The following is a 14,010-nucleotide window of genomic DNA, read 5'->3' as shown; positions in this document are numbered from 1 at the left end:
AGGTATTTATGAATTGGTAACTTACAACTGCGAACCTGTCTCCTAGTTTTCATTAAGTGTATTTGAAGTTAATGACCAAGGCAGTGTTGACAACCCTCGGAAGAGACAGTCTTCTGTCTTTTCCCTGGAGCAGGTAATCCTTTACTAAGCCTGCGATTGTCACAGGTGGTTCTGTTCTTATGACACAATGCATTCCTGGAACTACATCATTAAGCACTTTGTTAGAAATTGAACTAAGTGTGTGTTTCCACATTTACGTGTTCCAACAAACTTTTGTGGTAAAAAGTGATATATGTAGATACTTCAAAAAGTTCATGGAATAATGGAATTGAAAGATAATGTGAGTCTTTCCATGCACTTTTTGGAGTAACCCATATATGTATCTCTTAGGCAATGTAAGCATGGTTCAAAAAGTGGGGGCTGTGTATATGTTGACTTATAGGATACAGTATTCTCCAAAGCACTTTCACAAATACTCTTATTTTATTCTTGCAGTTATCTCAGGGGTTCCAGTTCTCATTAGATAAGTGAGGAAATTGAAGCTCACATTTGTGACTTGCTTAAGATCAGAGCTCATGACAAAGCTTGGGTAGGATATAGGTCAGCTGGCTGAAGTCTAGGCATATTTTTATGTATCATGCTAGGAGCCCTATTTCCATCTTGGGTGCTATAGAGTTGCCATAAAGGGGAAACAAGCTATGTTGAAAGTTCCATTATTTAAATTTAGCTGACAGATGAGTTGTGTTCTAGAGGTTCTCCAACCTGGTTGCACATTAGGGAACTTAACAAATTTCCAATGTCCAGGTCACAACCCAGACCAATAATAAAACATCTTTGAGGGTGGCATCTGTAGTTTATAAAGTTACCCAGGTGATTCCAGTGTGCAGCCAAGTTGGAGAAGCATGGCTCTGGATTCTTGCTACTCAAAATGTTGTCTACTGACTAACAGTATTGACATCACCTGGGACCTTATTTGAAAAGGACACTCCCAGGCTCCATCCCAATCCTACAGAAGTGGAATCTTTATTTTAGCAAGGTCACTAAGTGACTTCTGTGTACATTAAAGTTTGAGAAGATCTACATCTAGAGCAGTGGTTCTCAAATTTTGGTGTGTCTCATAGTTACTTGGTCACTTAGTGAAAAGCTTGGGTCTCTGTGTTCTTTATTAGCTCTCTGCCTGACTGATACACACTAAACTTTGAGAACAGTTCTGGCTTAGGAGTCAGCAAGCTTTTTCTTGAATTGGCATGGCTATGTTGCATTATAACTTCATTTACGAAAACTGGCTGTGGGTCTGTGGGCTATGGTTTATCACCCCTGGGGATACTAGTCCACTAAGATAATGTGTGAGCAGTTTAATTTGCTTTAAAATTTATACACAGATGTCATAGAGCTTTATTGGGAGGCTTCTGGATTATTTTTAATCTAGATTGGTTAAATGGGTATTGTGGGATTTTTTTTTCATTGGCAGCTGGCTGGTACAAAGATTGAACATTGGACCTTGGTGTTATCAGCACCACACACTAACCAACTGAGCTAACCGGCCAGCCCTAAATGGGTATTCTGAATGAGAAAAACATCTGGAATTAAAGACAAATGGGTTGAAAACTGGGAAGAATAGCAATAATTTGATCAAGACATTGCAATTTTCAGAGGCTTTAATATATAGGTTTTGTTTAATTTCTCGCAATAATCTTGAGATACATGGGACAGATATTATTAAATTCCCATTTATCAGATTAGCTATTGTCTCAAAGCCAGTTACCACCAATAGGAAACATTCATCTTTGCCGTGTCTTCACCATTTGCAAAAGGGCAGAAACCTACAGATTGCTTTTGGAGTCTTGGGTTTAAATTTAGTTAAAGGTTCATTATAGGTGACTCATTTGTTTTTAGGCTTCCATTGACTTGCTCTATGCTTGCTCTGTGATTCTCAACCCCATATGTACAGAAGAATTAGCTGTGGAGCTATTCCTTCAAGTTTAAAGAAATGCGTCCCCTCCTCCCAACCCCAACTGAATTTCTGATTTTTGGGTATTTTGTTTTTTAACTTAAGCGTGTTGAACGAGTTGATTTTGAGTACTACTGTATAGACAGTGAGGTATTTCCTAGCATTTCCTGCTGCCTCTAGTTCAACATCTCTAAGGGGTGGTTTATTTTTACTTTCTGTGCTCTTGTAGGGCAAAAAGCCATTTACCACAACCACTGTACATAGTTTGGCCCCACCATTCTTTGCAGTAGTGAGAAGCCCAGCCCAAAGCACCTCCTGCCCACACATTTCCTGTCCTCTATCACATGGAAACCATCTCTCTTGTTTTCTTCTCTTAGCAGCCTATACCTTTGGCCTCTTTGATCACATCCTTTCATCTTGGGCTTCAAAACACTTTTGTTGTGATGGGTGGAAAATACTTGGGAGGTCACAGAGGTCTGTTTCCTGGTTTTGGAGGCTCAGCAAGCTAGAACTGGCAGGTTACCAGAGGCTAGGGAGCTGGTGTGCAAACTCAGCGTGATCCCGCTGCCCCTGTGTCTTGGGTTGTGGCTTTGGGCTTTAAATGTTTGAGTGCTATGTGACTTTATAACTACAGTTAATTAAAAAAATTCTAACAAACATAATGGGTATCTATCTCCTGTGGGAGAAAACACTTCCTAGAACAAGGACCTTAGATGAAGGAGTGAGAAAAAACTGGGAGGAAGTTTTTGAAGGATGAAAAAAGTATTTTGTTTGCTTACTTTGAATTTATACGTGGGTCCAAGCTCATGCAAAACTTCTGTCAATGGGTTAAAAAGAGTATTTTCAAACCACCAGAGAGGCAGCCTTGTTTTGCAGAAAGCACTTTGCTCGACCTGAAAGTGTTGAATCAAGGACTTGTTCTGCCATTAATGTTGACCTTTTGTCTCTATAATTTAGCAAATAATTAGGCACCTAGGCTCTGTGCTAAGTAGTGCAGTGATAAAAGATAAGCTAGCTCTCTGTCTGGGAGTAAGTGAGATAACACTGAGCATCTACTGTATGTCTGACATGGTATTAAGTACCCTCCTGTTATTTATGTTTCCCTATAACCCCACAAAGTAGGTGGGTGGTATTCTCAGTTTCCAGGTGAGGAAATGGACACCCAGTTTGCCTGTGTTAAGGTCTGAATCTTATTCTTCTGACTCAAAGCATTTGGATTAGGCTTTTAGTGAGATAAATAATAAAATAATAAGTATGGGCATAATAATACTTCGTACTCTTGTCCCAGCAAAATGTAAGGGGAAGTACATTGTTAATATAACTGCTCTACAAACGTGTCAGTACTCTCATAGCAGTCATCAGAAATGCTGAAAACTGTTCCAGGACATGCTGCTTTTCTCCAATTTTACTGGCTTTTAGCTAAAAGACCGTGGTGGCCAATGGCAGGCCTTGCTCTTTCCTGGGAAGAGACAGACCTCCCTGGAATCCCTCAGTGAGGTCTGCTATTCAGGCCTGCTCTGCCTTTTTAAATCCCAGGGGTGAACAACTGTTTTTAACTTTTTATTACTGAAATTTTCTTACACACACACACGCGTGCATGTGCATGCCCACACACACACACGTGTTAAGACACTAGTAAAATAAACTCCCAGATATCTAACACTGAGCTTCAACAATTATCAACATTTTACTGCAATTTAGTTGCAGGGCATTAAGAGCCATCTTGTGGAAGAGCTTATTCCTTCTGCTGTTACTCCATTTAGTTAAATATTTGAGTGCCTACTATGCACCAGGTGCTAGAGAGACAGAAGTGGTCAGAACTGACAAGGTGCCTCCCTTTCTGAGCCTTAAATTCTAGTAGGCAAGAGAGCCAAGTTGGCACATAAATGCAATCATTTTGTCCTAAGTGGGGTGAAGTAAATAAACCTATGATGTGATAGTAAATGGGGATGGGGAGGGAGTTACTTAGAGTGGTCAGGAAAGACCTCTCTGAGCAGGTGATGTTTAGGCTGAGAATGAGTCAGCCATGGGATCAGCCATGGGAAGTGTGTCAAGATAGTACTTTATTAAATCTTATTGCCAGGTAGTTGAGTAGTGGAGTTTGTGAGAAAAGTGTTGCATCAGGAGGCCACCACCATCAACAAATATTTACTGAGGGTGTGCCTCCTAAACGTACAGGGCTGTTTTGCTTCTCTAATCTCATCCTGAAGAGGGATCGAGTGGGTACAAACAATCATGGAAGAGGGAAGGGACACTGAGACAGAATACACAACACTATTCTTGGAGGGGTCCTTAGAACGCTGGTCAGTTCATGCTCCTTCCTCTATGAGGGCTGTGTCTAGAACCATCTGGGACTTCTGTGTCCACAGTGCTTGGTGGAAAGTGGGGAATCTGCATCTAGTGCAGAGCAGGGCCCAGTTCACTGTGATCCTATGCAAGCCACTTAACCTGTTTCCTCATTTGTGATGGGGGAGATAATACTCTGCCTAGCACTTAGGGTTATTCTGAAGATGAAAGGAGGTACTGTTTGCTTTGGTGTTGTACAGACACGGGATATTGTGATGAAGTTTCAAGATAAGGCCGTGTGTCCCTTGGTAAATCACTGGAATAACTTGGGTCAGCAGGAGAAGGGTAGACACCCTAGAGGTTGATAAAAACAGTGTCTTTCTCCACTGGAAACAAGTCTCTTTAAAGATTAACCTAGTTTCCTCCCATCAAATCTGGAAGCATGAGATGAAGACCAGGTGCTCACCACTGTGTAAAACACAGTCCTTCATCTACTTAAACTCTCTTAAGTCCTGCCAGCGTTGTCTTCTTATATTTATATGTTCTTCCTCTAATATTTTCCTTTTCTTGATTGTTAAATCGTATGTGGGTGGTTCAGGGAAAGGGTAGATTGGCACTCTTTCCTGCTTCTTAGTGGGTTGTTAGGAAGGCTTTGAATGGGAGGGATCTCTTTCCTGGATTCTTTTGCCCCCTGAATGGGAACATGCCCACATTTCCAGAGCAAACAGATACACTGGGCTTCTCTCTTCTCAGAGATGATGAATCCCACCTCCCCCCCCAACAATTTAGGGTGTCCTGGCCTAAGGGGAGATGGCTGCCCAGAGAACCTGCCCGCTGGAGAGGTCTGGCTCCATGCTTTCAAGCTTTGTGTCCTGCAAGGGGCTCAGGGGTCCTTCTGAAAGCAGGGAAGACCCCAGAGGGTGGGAGGGGAGATAAGAAATGAGACTGTCCAGGGATGATGCAGTGAGAGGAGTCAAGGAGGCCTGGAGAGCTGTGGGGCCACAAGTGTTGGCTTCTGTTAGAAACTTGGCCCACAGCATTGCCAGTGCCTCCTGGTCCTGGAATTTCCCCTCCATCAAGCTCTGAAGCTGGAAGTCAGAAGTAGGAAGTCATGGAGGGAGCAACAAAATACACATGATGGTATAACAAGAAGCTCCTGGGTCCATAGTGACAGGAGAAGTGGCCATCCACTATGGGTAACACTGACTGACAGAAGGTGGGGCCTGGGCAGCCCCAAGCTCACCTGGGTGCTGGCTTAGTTGAGCAGCAGCCCCACATCCATCTCAGCACCGTGATGCAGTGTGGCCGAGCCAACTGATCTCACCTGCAGGATCCTGGTCCTTCTTTCTGGGTATTCTGACACAACTCTGCTTTACATTTGCATTGGGATTTCAGTTTACTATGCATTTCCATGCCCATTATCTTTTTCAATCCCTTCAGTGGCATGGGGGGGAGGGGGTGTAGGTATTTTATCTCCATATGCATCACGAAAAATTGGGACTCAGAGGAGTTCTAAAAGCCCTAGGAGAGAAAGCCAGTGAGGGGCAAGTGAGGCTTTCCTGACTTCTGCCAAGGACTCTCCTCAATAACATAACAACAAAGCCTCTCTCATGCAGTTACAACCATTGACACGTCTCTTTCATGCCCACCTACTCACTGGACTGCTAGTTCCTTGAGGACAGAGACCTTGTGGATATATTTAATCGGAGCAGTACTTTACTGGGATTTCATTTACATATACTAAAATGCACACAACTTAGGTGTATGTTTTGATGCATTTTGACATCTGTATACACCCATGTAACCATCACCCAAATCAAGATACAGAACATTTTCACCCCTATAGGTTCCTTCCTGCCCTTTTCCAATCAACCCCTCTACCCCAGGGGCAAACAGCATTCTGATTTCCATCACTGGTGATTCGTTTTGCCTGTTCCTGAATTTCGTCTGTCTGGAGTTATATATGTACAGTTTGTACTGAATCCCCAGAGCCTGGCCCAGTATCTGGCACATGCCTTTCACGTGCAATGTGAAAGATGCCTTGGTTCTTAAACTACCCTACGAGAGAGCCTTGGTCCATTGGGAAACTGAGGCTGTGGGTGGTTAGTGACCTTCCCAGCACAGGAGGCCAGTGAAGTGATGGATCCTGGATGCCAGCCTAGGCTCCCTGATTCTGAATCTGAAGCTCCAGCCTGGCCCCCTGCTGGCTCCCCCAGCCCCTCCCTCTGGTCTCCCTCTAGTGCTGTGTGGAGTGAATCTGATACTCCTGGGCAGGCAGTGCCCCCTGCTGCCTGTGGGCCTGACCCCAGACCCTCCTCTCTGTGGAGATGAGATAGGATCACACAGGCCTGGATCCCAGAGCCCTGACTAGCCCTGACTAGCCCAGGGGAGGGGCTTGTGGAATAAAGTCACCTGCCATTGTATTTTCTTCTGAAAAGAGGTTTTCCTAAGCTTTGGGGGCTTTCACTTCCCAGAATAAACAGACCTAGGGAGAAGAGGTCTTTTTGATAGAGCACTGCTGCCCCCAGGTGGGCGACTGAGGACACCACCACAGAGCAGGACATCCGAGCCCCAGCGTTAATCGGGTCTCAGATTCTGCTCCTCCTCTCCTGCAGACTCCTGGTCTCCTGGCCCCAGAGAGGCAGACGTCCATCAGGGCCATCACCCAGCACGTCAGCCTCGGCCTGGAGTGAGGGAAAGGGAAGCACTGGGGGAGGGGCTCCCTCGGAAAACCAGCCCCAGCTGCGTGTGGGGACAGATGTGGCCCCCCACATCCCTCCCTCCCAGGGGAGGGTGGACTGGACATACGCCTTGGAGGTCTGTCCGGTATTAAGCAAATGTTTATCAGGCTAGATAAAGGTTTGATCCGGGGGCTTGATCTGAAGGGGCACGGGGTGGGGGGTGAGGGAGGCCTGGCAGGTGGGCAGGTGGGCAGGCGGCGCCTCCTCTCTCGCTGGGCGTGGGCACTGTCGGCGGCGGGCCTGGGTCCCTCCCAGCGTGGCTCGGGGCCTTCTGTCGCACCTGCGGTCGGGTGGCGGTGTAACGGCCCACCTGCCTCCTGTTGGCACGTGGCCTGGGGCGATGCTATCTCTAACTCAGTATTTTTAACTCTTCTTTCCAGAGGATGTGGCTTCTGCGGGAGAGCTTCAAAGGGTGCCTTGTTTGCCCCTCTCAGCACCCATGACGTCATGGAAATGGGAGGGGGCTGCCCCAGCCCCCAAACACCTGGAGGGAAGTGGGGATTTTTTCCACTTCCTGTTCTACTTCTGGCTACTGACTCAATGTCTGACCTGTTTATTGATTTCCAAATGTAGCTCTATGTGTGATACCCGCAGGAGACCTTATGCATTCGTGTGTCTGTGTGAAAGGAAGCCTGACACCACCCCCCTCGCCGCCCTATTGTCCAGGTGGCCTTTACACAGAGGCGGGACACTGGTGATCCTGCGCCCTCCCCAGCAATCTGCATTTATTAACAAGAATGACAGCACCGAGGCTCCAGACCCGCCCATCTCAGTCAGAAGCCCTGTTCCCCACACAGTGCTGGAGGAGGTAGATTGGAGGCGGGTTTTAGGATAGAACACGTGGAGAAACCGAGGTGAAACGTGAAGTGGCCTTTGGCCTTGGGCCTTGGTATGGTCATGTGGTGACTGTGGCTCAGATTTCCAGGTGCCCTGTGAGCTTTCCCGCAGTAACCATTCTCCAGGCCTGACTGGGTGGCCAAGTGCCTACTGGGGGGCTGCCCTGGCCAAGGGGCCACCATTCAGATTTTGGCTTTTTCTGACAGTTCTTGACAAGTTACTCTTAGCTCTTGGCAAAACTGTGAAATAATGGCCCAACTGGCCACCTCCTCTATTAATCCCCACTGTCCTCTCTGGTATTCCCCACCGTGCAAACTCAGCTCCCTCCCTAATGCCTAACACACTAATCACTCATGGCATCCGTTGTATGCCAGGCACTGTGCTAGCTGTTGGGACAGTGAGCAAAGTACACCTCCCAGGGAAAGTGGACTTCCTTGCTGAGATGTTACCCGATAATAAAGTGATATGAGGGCTTTACATGTACCCCAGGGGAGTTAGATTTTATGGGTGAATCAAAAAAATGAAATGGTCCTTTACGACTCAGATGGCTGCCCCCAATGGTGGGTAGCAGCAGAGGGGTTGCTCTGTTGGAGCTGAAGACCCCACCCTGCTGCTGCTTAGGCACACACTCACACAGCTTGCCCTTCCTCCTGACTGGACTGTGGCTCCAGTTGCACTCGGAGGGCAGGTCTCTGAGTGAAGTGGCAGAGAATCCTCTATAATCTTAGGCCTGGGTTCATGAGAGTTCATTTGGTCCATTTTTTCTGCTTCCAGGGCTGGCCTGTGCTTAAGCCTTCTGGGGCAGTAGGGCGCCTGTCCAGAGAAATTCATTCTATGATTTACCTTGGTAACTAACATGTTCCCTGCTAGGCTTTTGGCATTGCCACGAGGCTGGGCCCAGGCTGCAGCTGCAACCTACTGCCCAGGCTCACAGGGACTGGGGTCATCAGGGCAGGGCTCTTTATGACCATGTCTCCAGGTCTCCTCAGCTGCCTCTTCCCTTCAGGCTAAACAATGCCCATTTCCTTACAGCGGGGCCCTCTGCACTGGCCCCAGGCCCTGCCCTGATCTTCCTGGTAGGCACAGGAACCCTTCTTCTGGGCCTCCTCTCAAGGCCATTTTAATTCTCTCTGACATCCCAGGTGGGTCCTGGAGCCAGGCATGAGGACAGAGTGGTCAAAGATAGATGAACTCTATTCTTCGCTCCCAGCACTTGCTCACCTGCAACTTACTTGTACCTGGCCCACTCCTCTGACCTCAGCCCTAACTGGCTTTAGGTTTAACAGCCTCAGACATGAGGGAAGGGTCTTGCTGGGTTTGAGGAACTCCTGGTTTAGGATGAAAATTTCTCAGGGGGTGGCTGACCCTTTTCTCCAGAAGGGTGTCCCAGGTCTTGTCACTCTGTGCCTCTGCTTAGGCTGGGCCTGGAAGGAGGACTTACTCCCTCCGTGGGCGTGGGTGGATCCACAGTCCCTGCTGCATCACCTCGTGTAGGTCTTCGGCAGCCAGTGACTGCTGGGCCCTGCCGTCCAAGGGCATTGGGCTGGCACAACTCCACAGGCTCCCTTAGGCTTTCCTCAGTCTGGGCCTCCTCTGAGATTCTTGGAGGTGTCTGTCTTTGGCCCCTTCACTGCCTTCCAGGCTCCTGCCCTCTGCCCCAAGCCCCCGTGTCCCCTTCAGCCTCAGCATCACTGCAGGTACAGTTCTGCCTCTCCAGACACCCACCCTTCCTTCTCCTAGATCTTTTTTATACAGAGCAAAGAGAATTACCACTTTAAGGGGGGAAAAAAAGAGACTAATTTGCCCGAAGTTTTTAATGGTTGATAAAGGCTTGCTCTATTAACCCCTCAGGGGCATTTTCATTTAATACAGGGAAGAGAATACTTTAATTAAAAGAAATTCCCAGTGGTGGAATCTCTGGCATTTTGTCAAACTGATGAGGAGGCAGTTTTAAGCAAGAGGCCTCCTGGAGTTCCCCCAGGTGGTAAATCCCACTTTGGGAAGGCAGTGCCTGTCTTCCCATGTGAGAGTGACCCTGCTATGATGGGATTTCCTCTGAGACCTTCCCCTTTTGTGATCTTTAAAGTGATGTATTCAGGCTGGAGATGAGGCACCTCAGAAGGAACTGGGATCCCATGACTACCCTTGGCAGGGCTGACCAAGAAATGGGACGCTTGTTCTTAGTTATAGATGGTGACCCTGGAGCTCATAGAGGGGAGAGACATGCCTTAGGTTACCTATTAAAGCTGGTAGCTCCATCCCTATGAAAAGCAGCAAGCTTGAACTGTAGCTGGAAGGATTTGAATGCTTCTGGCTGGTGTGGTCAGAGACACACAGGTGAACCACAGAGGAATTTGGGGATAGGATCTCCTCCACCTCTGGGAATTCATAAGCACTCAGCTTTGGTCCTGTTAGTGGTAATTGTCAGGTGGATGGCTGAGTGGTCTCTGGGGTGTGTTCTCATCAGCATCCGTGACCCTGGGGAAAGGTGCTCTGTCAGCAGGAGTCTCAGGAGAGAGAGTAGTGTGCCCTGGGGCTCCAAGGGATCACCTCTTGTCCCTCTAAGGGGAGAGCTTGAGACATCCACTCTCCTTGGCTAAGTCCCTGGGCTTGAGGGGAGAGAGTGCATCTCCTCATTTCTCGTTCGCGTGTCCGGTGGTGGGAGTGTAAAGTCTTCCTGGGGTCACAGCCTCCTGCCAACCAACACTGCTCCTAGACTGGGCACCTCCAGGGTCTGGGCACTGGGCTGAGACCTGGGCAGTGCAGTGGTGGGTGGTTCCCAGCTGTGAATTTGTGGGGCAATGCAGAATTTCTTTTTTTTTTTTTTTTCTTTTTCGTGACCGGCACTCAGCCAGTGAGTGTACCGGCCATTCCTATATAGGATCCGAACCCGCGGCCGCTGGGAGCGTCGCCGCACTCCCAGCGCAGCACCCTCCCAAGTGCGCCACAGGCTCGGCCCACAATGCAGAATTTCAATGGAAATTCAATCTGAGAGGAAAGGCAACGTTCCTGGAGGGCAGGAGACAGTGGGTGGCATTTTGGGGACATTTGCTGTGTGGTCCTTGTCTGCTAAATTTGCACTACAGCCCACTACCACCCATGTGTTTGGGCCTCCTGCTATGGGTGGTCCTGTGGTGTGGCATGAAGACGAAAGAGCAGGGGCCCAAGCTTTTAAGTGGGTTTTCCTGGTCCCCAGCACAGCCTGCTAAGTGGAATTTTTTTAGAGGTTATTCCAAGCAGAGGTTGACTTAAGCAGTTTGTTGAGTTAGGCTCCCTGGACAGCATTATGGACAAATGCCTTGGTTTCTCTCTGCCCAGCTAGTGATCAGCAGAAAATGACCCCAGCCAAACCCAGTGAAACAGGAATGCAGTCTCTGCTCTTCAACATCACTTTTAATGAAGCCAGGGCAGCAGATACACAAGTGGCTCAGATGCACAGCATAGCAGGGCCTAGATAATGAGGTGCTTTTCCCCACATCTTGGGGAAAAGGGGAGTACATATTTCTTTATGAACACTACTTTAAAAATACAAACTCCTCACAACATTCTCCAGGAGCTAGAGTCCAAGAGCCCTCACTGGGGAATCCCTCGTCCAGTGGGAAGGCAGAGGTGGTCTTTGGGGAGGGTCAGGCAGTGACAGGCAGCCATGAGGGAACACAGGGGCGGCAGCAGCGTGTGGCAGCTCCTCAGCAACCTTCATCACAGATTCGGGTGGCATCCAGTTGATGGCATTGCCAGTGAGGGCCAGAGGGGTGGTGGGAGCCTTTTCCTCTGCTTGAAGAGGAGGAGGAGGGGTGGTGAGGAGGAAGGCAGGAGGGAGCCCAGCTCTCTCACAATCTTGCAGACCTGGGATGAGGAAGAGCAGAGGTCAGGGTGGATTCTGAGGGGGACCCAGGACTGTTGGGGACATGAAGGAGATGGCTCTGTCTGGGGCTGTGTTCTAGTGTTCCAGGAGCAAACGGACCCTGGAGTTCGGTTTGATGGTGGAAGGGGATGCGTTTTTCAGTGAGATGGCTGGGGACACTGGGGAGGAGGGCATGGAGACTCCAGCCAGGACTAGGATGTGCTATGAGTGAGCTGAGCGTAATGTCTTCTCACTGCTGAGTTGGGAGCCAACTGGGGAGAGAGGGCATGAAGAGAGGAATCAGGGGCCCTTGTAGTCCCACAGTGAAAGAAGTGTGACAGAAGGCGTGTGGTGCAGATGCATCTGGGTCCTGCGTTCTCTGTTCTTCCACTCACCAACAGTGTGGCCCTTGACTTACTTGGCCTCAGTTTCTTCATTTCTAAAATGGGATAACAACTGATCTTCATACCTCATAGGGGAAACATGGCTCAACTGAGGTGGTGGGAATGAGTGTGTTTTGTTACACAAATGCTTCGGGCCATTGTCATGAATAAGAGGAATGTGTAACAGGAAAAAAATAGAGGAGTGTGGTGGGCCTGTAGTTAGGATTTAACAGCAAGACCCTTTGGGGAGTTTTGCTCTCATAGCTTGGGGACCCACCCGAGACCTGCAGCCCCGACTCCCAGCTTTGATGCCCCTCACCTTAGCTGGACCACAGCCGCAGCGTCATGAGCAGGTTAAATCCAACCACTTTCAGGAGGAGGATGCGGAACCCAATCACTGACAGGTTTTGAAAGTTTAGGTTCATATCTGTAAAACCAAGAGGCCGCAGTGGTTATGGGTGCGCACGTCAGAGGTCTGCACAGCTCTGCATGATGCACCAGTGGTTTTCCCAAAAGCAAGGTGGGGCGGGTGGGGGTGGGCTTCAGCTCCCGGATCTGCATCTCCCTCAGAGCTTCTGCCTCTCTCTCATCCACTTGCAAACATATTTTTATGTGTGCATTCCTCCAGGGTCAACAGTGGTTTTTTAGAGCACCAACAGTGGACTTATTTTATTTCTGAGCCCCTTTGGGGCTGGAGCTAGGGATAGGTGCTCAGAACTTATAGCAATGCCTGGGGTGTGGGCCCCTTAGTGAGAATCTAGAGGCTGAACCACAGGAGGGATGACTTAGTGAGAATGACTCAGATGGAAATGACTATGGGCCTAGGGTTGTGGTGAAGAGTGGCGGGGACCCTAGAGACAAGATCACTTCCTGCAGGCTAGTGAGTAATTTTGCTTTCCTTGACAGAAGCAAATCCACTGGCTATGAAGGGAAACTGTCCCCTGGATGTCCTGGTTAGTCTAGAGTTATATCTAAGGGAGTCAAATTTCCCAGCTGGGCCACCCAGAAGCTCTCTTTGCCTCTCCTGACAGTGGAGCTATTGAAAAGAATAGGAGCCTAGGAGTGAGTCATTGGTCTAGTACAATTAGAGACTCATTCTCAAAGTACTTAGAATGGAAAAGAAGGTTGGACATGGTGAGAGGGATTCAAGAAAGACCTCAGGGAGCTCTGAGCAGGTCTCCAACTGCTGTTTCCATTCCTCATAACTTATTCCTAGATTTGCTAATTTCTTCTCACCTCCCCTAACCCGTCAGGTTCATGGCTTCCCCCACCCTGTGCAAAGCTGGGCTAGACCACTCTCTTACCTGTTTCAAAGCTTTTCTCTACCAACTTGGCATCACAGGGAATCCCTAAAAGGAGAAAAAAAGAAATGTTCTTAGAATTCAGAGTGTGCTCACTCTCCCAACCCAGACCTCCTACTTGTCGAGCAAGTGAACATTCACAGTCTCTTCATGCTTCTGCATGGAGAGATCTGCAGCGAACTTACTGCATGGGGGACCTGCTGGGGAGAGCCACTGGCCCTGGCAGGACCAGCACCCTGGCTGCTGGGCACCTCTTTATTCACTCAATGAACACTGGTTGTGCAAAGGACATGTTGATGACACAGGCTACAAGGAACCATCACACATAGTTCCTGCCTTTGGGCAGGCTCCAGCCTGGAGTCCAGCAGGGGCTGTGAGACTTATACACATTGACAAGGGCCATAGGAGTGCAGATACTTTTATGGGTTCCAAAAATTTTGATCCCTGCACTCCAAATTTTTTCCTTTGCTTTCTCTGTCTCAATAAATGGCGCTATCATTAACTCAGCTGCTCAGGCATAAAATCCAGCAATCTTCCTTGATCCCCTCTACTCCTTCTCATCCCTGCATAGTTCTATCTTGAAACCCAAATGGCACTGGCCGCTCAAATCCCTGCTGTCACCCCACCCAGGCCTCTACTGTCTCTCTGCCACCGTCGCTCCCTTCCT

The 14,010-nt window shown here is 48.5% G+C and overlaps 1 protein-coding gene across 1 annotated transcript in view; it reads right to left on the bottom strand.

The window, feature by feature from the left end:
• Nucleotides 1-12,362: 12,362 nt before the first annotated feature.
• The window catches only part of LOC134372375 (T cell receptor alpha chain MC.7.G5-like), a 360,110-nt gene continuing 358,462 nt past the window's right edge, over nt 12,363-14,010 (bottom strand). Inside the window, exons 6-7 of the mRNA XM_063089891.1 lie at nt 13,347-13,385; nt 12,363-12,469 (exon numbers count right to left, since the gene is read on the bottom strand). Of these exons, the coding sequence (XP_062945961.1) occupies nt 12,363-12,469; nt 13,347-13,385 (146 nt within the window). The remainder of the gene's footprint in view (nt 12,470-13,346; nt 13,386-14,010) is intronic.

This window comes from Cynocephalus volans, chromosome 3, assembly GCF_027409185.1.
Source record: "Cynocephalus volans isolate mCynVol1 chromosome 3, mCynVol1.pri, whole genome shotgun sequence".
NCBI lineage: Eukaryota > Metazoa > Chordata > Mammalia > Dermoptera > Cynocephalidae > Cynocephalus > Cynocephalus volans.
The sequence above is the reverse complement of the archived record's forward strand: the minus strand, read 5'-3'. Positions and strand labels throughout refer to the sequence as shown.